At 38.3% G+C, this 12,034-nt stretch overlaps 2 protein-coding genes across 2 annotated transcripts; one reads left to right on the forward strand and one right to left on the reverse strand.

Annotated features, from left to right (window-relative positions):
• Positions 1-224: 224 nt before the first annotated feature.
• On the reverse strand, positions 225-2,762 carry SARC_04306 (hypothetical protein). Its single transcript, XM_014301868.1, has one exon. The coding sequence runs from the start codon at positions 2,647-2,649 to the stop codon at positions 364-366; it is 2,286 nt and encodes a 761-aa protein (XP_014157343.1). The 5' UTR covers positions 2,650-2,762; the 3' UTR covers positions 225-363.
• Positions 2,763-6,798: 4,036 nt separating this feature from the next.
• SARC_04307 (hypothetical protein) lies at positions 6,799-10,438 on the forward strand (the record flags this gene model as incomplete). The annotated part of the gene is made up of 2 exons (XM_014301869.1): positions 6,799-6,936; positions 8,927-10,438. Exon 2 carries the CDS (start codon positions 8,993-8,995, stop codon positions 10,436-10,438), a length of 1,446 nt encoding a protein of 481 aa, XP_014157344.1. The 5' UTR covers positions 6,799-6,936; positions 8,927-8,992.
• Positions 10,439-12,034: the final 1,596 nt, after the last annotated feature.

The raw sequence follows: 12,034 nt of genomic DNA on the forward strand, positions 1-12,034 counted from the left end.
ACTCTAGAGGTCCCACTTGTATGTATAATAGTAAAAATGTGTATAATTATTATTTCTATATTCACTCATATATGTATATATATATTTATATATATATATATATATGGGTGTGTGCGTGTGTGATGTATATTTGTATATATATATATATATATATATATATATATATATATATATATTTCTTCTCAATTTCAAATAACCACAATGGTTGACACAATTCATTTCCTGTAAATTTTTCAAGTACTCAAATGTATCTATACTTTTATTGATTTTGCAGCGTTCAAAATGGCTTTCAGTACACTTTTGCAAACTGTAGTACTTGTTGCATGTTGCAACCCGTATTGTATGTTGCATGTCACGAAACATTTAGTTGATAGTGATTGTACGACCGAACCACTCGTTCTCGGCAAGCTTATCGGTATCACCGCCTGATACGACAATACTGTATATACCAGAGTCGGAATCGTCATACACAGCCAGATTACCTTCGAAAATACTATCGCCATCGAGCTGCACCTGGCCTTCCATCTGGGTTTCAGTCCACAAACTCCAAACTCCACCAACAGTAGATGCTACATTGTTCTGGAAGATTCCATCCAAGTACATCTTACTGCCTGATCTGTGCATGTTAGTGGCAATGGCGCCTCCGCGTCCCTGGGCTGTGTTTCCGACGAATGAACCGCTGAAAAGTACTGAACCCTCACTTTCGATCTCTAGCACACGGAAAGCGCCGGCTCTCGAACCATAGCCATCATCAATAGCTTTGTTCTCATTGAAGTAGCCATCAACAACCATGTTACCGAGCACACCCTGTACATTAACAGCCCCCCCCTGATTGGCGGAATTGTTCTCAAACGCAGCTGTGAACGTCACATCTCCCTCCATGTAATCTAGATAAATTGCACCACCCCCGCTGTGCAACGATGCATCGGGATAGAATGCGCTGTTATCTTTGAAATAACCAGCGATGTTGATCTCACTTCCCTTGGGTAGGTAGACAACGGCGATAGCGGCTCCACCTGCATACATATCCATCTCTGATGTGCTCATTTTCAAGTCGGTGAACACACAGTCGTCGTCAATAGACAATCCATTCGAGGATCCAATGAAGATACCTACACCAGGTCTTTGACTGTACATGTCATGAATCCACACGTTGGTTAAACTCATAGCTACTACCTGGTCAGGTGCTCCGTTGACACTTCCGAGAGAGTGGAACGCGGCGGCAGAGTTATCGCCCTCGCTAGTAATAGCTAAGTGCAAAAAGTTTACTTCCTGAGAATCCTCGTTCACAGCTTCAAAGATAGCGCCATCGACCTCATCGAAGGTAGCGATGATCTGAGCACGGTCATTGTCACAGAGAACACCACTGAAAGACAGACTTTGCTCAAAAGCGATAGGTGCATCGACCTCAATTTCGCCACCAACGTAGATTGTGTCCCCATCAGAAGCAGCTCGAATAGCTTCCTTGAGAGATGAGTAACATTTCTGGTTCAGCACTACCCCATCACATTCACATGCCCCTACTGTATCAGGAGGTATTTGAACTCCAGATTCTGTGCAGCAGTAATCAGTTTTACAACTGCGAAGATCTCCGCATGCTCCAGGATATTCACAGCAATCTTTGTTGCTATCCATCTCGTATCCATTTGAGCATTGAAGTCCGAGTTTTTCTTTACACTTAATAGTGAAATCCTCAGGTTTAGCCGATGGCGATGGTTTAGGGTAATTGGAATCGCTAGTACAGCAGTAGCTCTCAGTACATTTACTCAAATCACCACATTCTTTAGACCATCGGCAACATTCCTTGTGAGTGTCAACCTCTTCACCACCGCTACATTTGAATCCACCCTCAGATTTCTTCACAGCACAGTTGATATAGTTATCGACCGGCTCGTAACTAGGTGTACTGGAAGGTTCCGGATGAGGTGTCGAAGTAGCAGTACCTTTGCAACAGTATGAGGGAGTACACTTGCGTAGCCCATTGCAATTCGAACTATATCGACAACACACCTTGTCGTCCTGTGCCACGTCACAACCCAACGGGCTTTCGACGTCCTTTGCCGCACAAGTGATGTAGTCACTATCAAGATTTGGGGGCAATGGTGTGTTGGTTGTTTCGGGTGCTGCTTCCGTGCAACAATACGAGGAAGTACACTTGTTCAATCCATTGCAATTCGAACTATACCTGCAACACTCCTTGTCTTCCTGTAGCACGTCACAGCCCAACGGGCTTTCGACATCCTTTACCGCACAAGTGATGTAGTCACTGTCGAGAATTGGGGGCATTGGTGTAATGGTCTCTGTTTCACTCGTTACGGGTGAAGGAGGTGGTGTATCAGAGACAACGGGGCCCGCTGACCCCGTGCAACAGTACGAGGGAGTACACTTGTTCAATCCATTACAATTCGAACTATACCGACAACACTCCTTGTCATCCTGTACCACGGCACAGCCCAACGGGCTTTCAACGTCCTTCACCGCACAAGTGATGTAGTCACTTCCGAGGATTGGGGCTACGGGTACCGCCGTGGGTGATGGATCTGCAACGATGGGCTGCACTACGGGCTGCTCTGCGGGCTGCATGCCACCTTGCGCCATCACAGTGGCAGCAACGGTTATGAACGTTGCGAGTGTTTTGAATTTCAACATAATTGTGGTTTAGTAATCTAGTAGATTGTATTACACTTGATTCGATATGATACTTGCAAGTGGAGTGATACAAGCTTAAATAAGGCGAGCAGCGATGCGCGTATTGTATCCGGTTGTCCAAGAAACGCTCTTTTTCCTGAATATATGCTCTGAACGACTTTCGAAATTCGATGTAGTGAAATGTGCACAGACTCTAAAATTGGAGTCACAAGTCAACTGTGCTCGGGAATAGGGCAATTTGCATGGCCTTGTCCAATTTTAAATTTATAAGGCTATGCAATTTTATGTGCATAAATTTGTACGCAATAATAACGTGGCTCGTCGCTCTCTCGGATCGTGTGCCGTAAGGCGTAAGGCTGTAGGCCCGTAGCCCGTAGATCAGTCTTCAGATTGATTTTTTACTAAAAATATAATATAATATAGTGCAATCAGTGCATAGTACTAAAAAATGTGTCAATGACTGACGAGAGTGATAGATTCTGATTTCCTGAAGCAGCTCCCTACTCCAACACAGAGTAATTAACTAATATATATATATTTATATCATATATATATATCGATGTTTTTTTAATAAAAAACATGTGACTATCATAGCCTTCTTCTAAATTAAAAATCATGACTGTGCGACTCTTTTTTCAAAGTCTGAAGGCTTGGTGCCCTGGGCGGATGGCTGGGCCACTGGGCCCTGGCCCTGGCTCGTGACCCTGGCGACTGGACCCACAGCCTCGAGGCCCTGCGCCTCTCCATAGCAGTATAACCTTCTATTAAAATTGAAACAGGGGCAGATGTCAGTTTTGGCATATTGCTGCAACTGTTGACCACGGCCCCACGAGCCCTGGGCTTGGGGCTTAGGCTGGCTGGGGACCTGGGCTGGCTATCGGCTGGTTCCGTTTCAGATCGGCCGGAAACTGGAAAGTAGAGAAATTGTAAATAAATACGACAAGCCCTAACAAAAAGTACGCTTTTATGTCTTTTATTATTAAAAAAAAACAGTGTTATTTTTAGGTCTCTGCAACTCTTGTGGTATTTTATTTATTTAGTTCCATGACACGATTTCCCTCTCGACGACTCGACGGCTCATTTTGTTTTCTAAAACAATTGTGCCGAACCCACAATAAAATAAATAGGACTATCTAAGCCTAAGGTAATTGTTATTTATCACATCCAAAATATTACGTACACACAAACACACATACATGAGTCAGGAGTCAGCACTGGGCCCCGGGGGCGCCCGCCACAATTAATAAAAACGCTGAAGGCCTGAAGACTGATGTTGTAATAAAAACGTTAAATATTTAAAAATGACAGGCTATGTCTATTGTCTGCTATGAAGGCTATGCTATGTATTTAGTATGTTACAAATACATATATATGTGGTCTGTAAAAACTGAAAACTGAAAACGCCAATTGAGTGTGAGGACTGACGTGAGAGTGAGGACTGAGGAGTCATATGAGGACTGTAAACTGTAAAGTCAAAGGTGTGAGGTCATGAGAAGTAAATAGAAAAAGGCGCCTCTCTCTCTTTCTAGTTTCTCAGAGAGCATTTCAATTTTGAAGTTTCAAATTTGAGCCTTTGAAAGTTTGACCCCGGATTCCGTTTGACAAGGACCATTATATTTATGTATTTACGAGTAATTTTTTTTTAAATATTTATCACTGTCAGTACTCAGTAGTCAGTACTCGCCCTTTTAATTTTAGACGGCTATGCAGTCGTGCAGAGCAACAAAAAGTTTAAAATATATAAATACACATACGTACATAGTCATTTTTAGAAAGAAACGTAATGATTTAAAAACCCCAGAGTCTATCAGTCTGGCACGTGGCAGTTCCCGCCTCACAGGGCCAGTCACCAGAGTCCGAGTCACTCTGAGTCCCATATCTTGATAACTCCACAGCGACAGAGTTGAAGTCCCATGACCACTTTTCGGGATTGTCCAGTTATATTGTCGCTGGCCCTAGAAATTCAAAGTCCAGACTCCAGACTCCAGACTCCAGTGTCACTCTTGTGCGACTTGAAGCCTGAACCTATATATATACATTTAAAAACAATACATACAGAATTGTAGACTTCTTGAAATCTGCTTGAATACTTGCCTGTTACCTGAATCCAGCAGTCTCTCTGACATTTGGTGACTTGGGTGACTTCACTTGACAGTTGCCACTTGACACTAACCGACTAACTCTCTCTCTTTACTGGTAAAAAGAAAAAAGTTGGACGGCACTCTATTTATAATACGCGACTGCACCATATGTATTATTTATCATAAAAATACTATATATATATAAATAGAATTTTTTTAAATATATGTAAATATGTAAATGGAGTACTCTAGAAGAGACTAGAGAGTTGTAAACTATTTTTAAAAAGAAAAAAGATTGATACTAAACATTGAATACTAATAACAAATAGTGTTCGGAGAGTCGATACTCGAGTCCAGAATTGAATCCAGACTTAGACAGTTGAGAGTCTCCAGTCTCCATTCTCCAGTGACCACTGAGCAAACTCCAAGTCTCCAAGTTCCAACTCTCTCCACTCTCCAGTCTCCCCTCTAGTGAATCCAGACTTCAGACTTCAGACTCCAGTACACTCTGAGTCTGGGCCCTCTGGGGACTGAGGCCCGAATTCGGGATTCAACGACTTCTCTTTTATTTCTTCTTTTTTTTTTAAACCAGAAGGCTATGTTTTTTAACATACATACATGTGTATTTTTTTCTCTTTTTGTGTTCAATTTAGAAGGCCATGTCTTGAACTCGTTTCTTTTCCATTTTTGTATAGAGGGTTTAGGCTTTAGGGGTCATGTTTTGCTGTTTTCGACTTTTAGTGAAAGAATGCAGTATAGCCTTATCGACTTTTTATTACTACCTGAGTATGCTTTCACGTGAAACTAAAATTATGGCTGAATACATAGTAGGAAACTCGCTGTTACACTGTCCTTCTATGACAAGAACGCATCAAAGCAGCTAGTGTCGATAGCAATTACATCAAAATAAAATTGCTACGAATGCCCGTCTAATGGTTTCACTTATAGCATACCCAGGAACCGTGGAACAAATTCTACCGTAACTACCGTTGTCACATGGGAACAAAAATGTTGCTACATGACGTCGTCTTGTATTAGCTATATGCGCGTCACAGAAACGAGATTTGATAAGATGTACGACTAGCCCTTCAAATGTGAGGCGGATACGCTGTTTGGATGGACAGACTGGTATGTGTTCGCAAACTATTACAAAGTACACAGTAAGACTCCAAGGTCACCAAGAAGGGCAAGAAAGGAAGTTATATGCACAGCCTCATGTGCTCAGTTTTGTAGCAGGCTATGATACACGTTTATTTATCAAATATTTTTACATCACCACGAATAAATTTTAATTATATTTGCAAATCTTTATGCTTCAGGGATTTATTATATAGTAGTAACAATAACAATGAAACAGTGCTTATCAAGCTGTTGTTTAAAAACTCCATAATTGAGCGTATATATGTTCTATTTGTCCATATAGAGTGCTTTCATTGCTTTGTGATCATGACCTACTCTACTGTTGTTATTCAGTATCGTCTATCACATACATACGTTGTTTCTAAAAACAATTTAGAAGGCTATAGTTGAATACGACAATACGTAAATACACAAATATTTGTTTTGAATTTTACAAAAACAATAGTTTCTGAAAAAAGTGAAAATAGAACTCAAACACAAAAAAAACAAAATATTTAAAAATAAAATACATGTGCCAAAAACATTACATTCGCATAGCTTTCTAAATTATACAACAATATATTTACGTACATTTTTTTTAACGAAATACTAGACAAAACATAGCCCTCTAAATTATACAACAAAACAAAATACTTTGTTTTAAAAAAGACCCCAATATAGAAATATAAAAACAACTAAAGAAATAAAGCAATTCTACTTATATACGTCATACATAAACATTTCCAAATATGTGTTGATTTATTTTTAGTTTGTTTTGTTTTGTTTTGTTATTTTTTTTAATACAAAACAAACAAACAAACAATAGTATTTATTTATTTTAAATACAGAAATCAGTGACTGTACATCCTAAATATATTTACTTACTGTCCTGTCACATATTCATAAAACAATTGATTTAACTAAATTACATAACATATAGTCTTCTGAAAATTGAACAGATATGGTTAATGGTCGAGATTACAATTTAAATGCGCATTCGAACACGAACCATACAAGGGATGGCATAACAGTGAGACTTTATATATCTCATAGTATTTGTGTATGAGCAACAGTCTAACTTCGCAAGGTATGACGGTTTGCAAGTCGATTGACTTTATTTTACACTTGCTAATGAAACGAATTTCACGCGTGTCTATCATCACACGAGACCCTTAGTTTGAAATAAATTATCGTATACCTTTATGTCTAATTTGTAGAGATACCTGAGTTTATACTAGAAAGCTCTATACACACCTGGATACATTTACTTTAATATATTCATACATCCGTGCGTATAAATACAATAATTTGAACTCCTCACAAACCCATGCATGCACACATAAAGGCACGCATACACACGCAATAATATATATATATATATGTGTGTGTCTGTGTCTGTGTCTGTGCGCGTGTGTGTGTGCGTTTGTATGTGTTTGTGTGGGTGTGGGTGTGTATGTATGTGAGTGTATGTTTGTTTGTGTGAGTGTGTGCGTATAAAGGTATGAATTAAGGAGTTGTTTTTACATATGGATGAATGATACATATATATATATATATATATATATATATATATATATATGTAGGTATGTAGATGTATATATAATATATATTATATATGCTTATATATAATTATATATCTATACATATATATGTATATAATATATATATATATATATATATCTACATACCTACATATATATATACATATATATATAGTTATATATATTTTTACATATATATAACTATATATACGTATATATATATATACATATATCTGTCTATGTATATATATATACATAATTATATATTTATATATTCATATATATATATACATATATATGTAGGTATGGAGATGTATATATATATACATATATATATATATATATATATATATATAAATGTAAATGAATACTCAAATATATACGTATGTATAATTATATATATATATTATGGATGTATATATATATATTGTTTGTATGTATGTATGTCTGTATATATATTCATATATAAGTGTGTGTGTGTGTGTGTATTGGTAAACATATATTTTTATACTGATAGTATATTTATTGTATATATCTGTTTACATCTATATTTCTATAGATATATATATATGTGTCTGTGTTTGGATCTATCTATCTTTATACTTGTATATATGTATATTTATATATATATGTGTGTGTGTCTGTGTATGTAGGTATGTACATGAGTATACATATATATATATATATTCATATATTTACATATATATATTCATATATTTTTATGTTTATATATATATATATAGTGACAATAGTGACACTATTTAAACACATCTGAGGAAAAGGTATCTCGTCAGGGATTGGGGCAGGTCATATTTAAATCTTTATATATTTATATCTATCTATGTGTGTGTGTATATATATATATGTGTGTGTGTGTGTGTCTGTGCGTGTTGTTGTATGTATATGTAGATGTGTATATGTGTATCCAAATATAATGTCCGGGCTGCTGTACCTGGATTTGGAGGTTGTGCTGTTCTCATCACTCTGAGAATTAGTGCGTTTAGGTTTAGATCTCTTGCGTGTGCTAGTTTCACTGGCAATTCCGTCACCAACATCACGCCCTGTCCTGATGCGTTTTACATGTTTGCATGATCTGCAGCAAGCATGCAACCGCATCAGGTCAGTCCGTGATGAGGCGACTATAATATATATATATATATATATATACTATTTCTATATGTATATGTATGTATAAATATATCCATATATATGATGTATCTATCTATCTATATGTACATATATGTGTGTATATATGTACATATATGTGTGTATATATGTATATATTATATATATATGTGTGTGTGTGTGTGTGTTTGTATATACTTATATATATATGTGTGTGTGTGAGTATGTGTCTATATTGATATTTATATATATAGATGTGTCTGTGTATTAAAATATATATATATATATATATATATGAGTGTGTGTGTGTGTATGTATGTATGTATGCATATATATATATATATAATATAAATAAATATATATGTGTATACGCATATATAAATTATCAATCTTCTTATCTCCCGAATATAGGTAACATCGCCATTCACAAGAAGCTTAGGAAATATAGGATCCGAATCACGCTTGAAGCTCAATATTATGATGGCACCCATGGATCCCGCTCACACACATACTCGTACGTCCCGGAATACTACCTGTATAACTACCGGTGTGAACACTTCGGATGTTCGCATAACGCGGAAGTTCTCTCCCCGTGTATGCCAGGTGCAGCCTGTGGTTTCAGAGGAGACTGTATCCGTGCGGAAAGGCACCGGAGCGTTGTCACCGCTGAAAATGATACTAGAACACAAATACCTGGGTATTAATACAAGCGGGGGAGGGAGGCGTAAGGCGCATATAGATGATGGTATACGGCCTATGGACCTGGACGAAGACACCTCAGCCGGGAGTGTAGGTAAAGTGGGTGCGGAGGGGAAGGCGTGTGACCGCAAGGTAGTGAAGCCCCACCCACACAAGCGCAGAGCTAATCCGCACAAACGAGTGCTACGGTCGCGCAAACGGCGGGTAGTACAACCTAAGACAACCCAAACACCCGAGCACGCACAGGAGGGTACACATTTGGGCACACACGCACAGGTTAGCACGCACGAAGTACCTACACGCGGACAGAAACGTAGGAGGATGACGGTCACAGAGGGGGGCGATAGTGATAATACAAGTGAAGTGTGTAGACGCATCTCAAGATTAACTATGTCACAGTTGCTGACATACGAGGGTGGGACTGGGCCGAAGAAACGGTCATTGATTGGTCTGAAGGACAATACCCCGGCGACTGAGCAGAAGAAGCGCAACTTACGAGAGCCTAAAACCAGTACTCTGGAGCGGCATGATATAATGAACACTAACTACGACACGAAGGAACACAAGCATAACACACGGGAAAGCAAGCATGCTGTTCCGGACGGTGGACGTGTGGCATCGTATAGTAAACAAAGTGCCCGAGAGGAACGCCACCACACACGCGAGAAGAAGACTGACGCTCGAGACCACCTGCACAACGCACAAGACGTCCTGCAAGCCACGCGAGAAAATGCAAGTAATACGAACAAGTGTAGTCACGCACAAGACGTCCTGCAAGCCACGCGAGAAAGTGCAGGTAACACACACAAGTGTAGTCGGTCGTCTCGGAAGTGCCGAATCATCGCCCAGGCTGTGGGGTCTGGCGCGGTTGAAGAAGTGGGTGTGCCACGGGACAGGAAACCGAGTAACACGCAGAGCAGATCGGCGTCTAAAGAGAACAGTATGCGCGACAGTACCGGCCCTCCAACGGCACGTGCTTGTTCCCATGACAACGGGGAGGGGTTTATGACGGTCGTGTGCGCGTACGAAGGTTGCCGGAGGAAGTTCGGTACTCAGTCCGCCAGAGCTGAGCACGTGCGAAAAGATCATAGGCACGAACTGACAGTCAGAGGTGTAGCAGACAGGTCACCCCACCAGGAGACCGAGAGCCTGGTTTCTGAACCAAGTTTATATCAGAAACTCAATATGACAGCCGGTGGGACCAATATCCCTGTGCTAGTATAGAATACAGTTGCCTCCTTCGACGTGTCGGCGTGTATTGGACTGAGTGTTTATTGTTCAACCGGTCCGAACATCGCACAAGGACTACTATGGTGACGGTGAACCCGATTTATACTTTTGGACAGTGGACCGATTGCATCGTATGGAGATACCGTAAGTTATTTGACAGGTCACAGGATATTCTGGAAAGCAGGCGAAACTGCCAATAGGTATTATGTGTATCCATTTGCAATTGACAGTGGTATTCTTAACGTGATGGGAACACTTGATAGATGGTATCTTCAACAACTATACCAGTAAGCAAGAAACAATATACATTTGTCAAAGTGTAATGACAACACAATTTTCCAGTCGTTTTTCTTTATTTGTACATTTCGGCGATTGGTGTTGTCGTGTATGCGTACGCTGTCCGTGTAGGCCTGTGCATGACCGGGCCAATATAATTGCCAGCTGCGTATCTGCATACTTTATTCACGCCGCTATACATATGAACATACTATGGCTCTCAAGCCATTCTTTTGCTTATTTACATTTGAAATTTGTTACCCAGCCCTGATGGTTTCAAATTCCATATATGCCCTTTCTTGTGTACTTTTGCCTTTCAAAATGGGCATCAAGTAAGTTGTCAACCCGATTTCATGATGGACAAGCATCCCCACTACACCGCCAGCATCATCCAGGTGAGTTTCTACAGCCGTCTCACACTTTTATGCGAAGGGGGGTAGATGGATTGGTGTAGTCCAGCTCGCATCGGATGACTCTGAAGATCTTCTTTGGTGATGGCCAAACCTTGTGGAGTAGTCATCTATTTATGCTGACCGATGCGACTGTAATGAATTAAGGACTGTCAGCTTCGTAGTGTACGTCCCCGTGCGCTACTTTGCATAAAGTAGTGGCCAATAAACTGCAGTTGTATGGACTATATCTAGGGGCTTGTTGGAAAGTTTTCGACCCTGGCACGAGTGGTGTGCACTGACGTATATATATATATTCATATATATATATATATATAGATATATATATATATTCATATATATATATATATATATATATATATATATATATATATATATATTCATATATATATATATATATATATATACTAAACCCTACACCCTATATATATATATATATATCTAAATATGTGTATATATATACATATATATATATATATATATTAAAAGCACATACCTTTCTATATATATGTATATATATATATATATGTATATGTATGTATGTAAGTATGTATATAATGATAAATATGTATGTATATACATATATATATATATATATGTGTGTGTGTGTGTGTATAAACATATATATATATTTATATATATGTGTGTGTGTGTGTGTGTGTGTATAAATATATATATACATGTATATATATGTATGCATATATATGTATATATATATATATATATATATATATATAGATGTATTTATATATATATATATCTATCGATATATACGTGTATATATATATATATATTTATACTAATCCTAATCCTATATATATATATATATATATATACTAAACTCTACACGCTATATATATATATATATAGGGTTTAGAGTATGTATATATATATATATATATAT

Source organism: Sphaeroforma arctica (genome assembly GCF_001186125.1).
Source record: "Sphaeroforma arctica JP610 unplaced genomic scaffold supercont1.237, whole genome shotgun sequence".
Taxonomy (NCBI): domain Eukaryota; class Ichthyosporea; order Ichthyophonida; genus Sphaeroforma; species Sphaeroforma arctica.

Coding starts and splice junctions, on each gene's coding strand:
- SARC_04306 (XM_014301868.1), bottom strand. CDS start 2,649: ATGTTGAAATTCAAAACACTCGCAACGTTCATAACCGTTGCTGCCACT.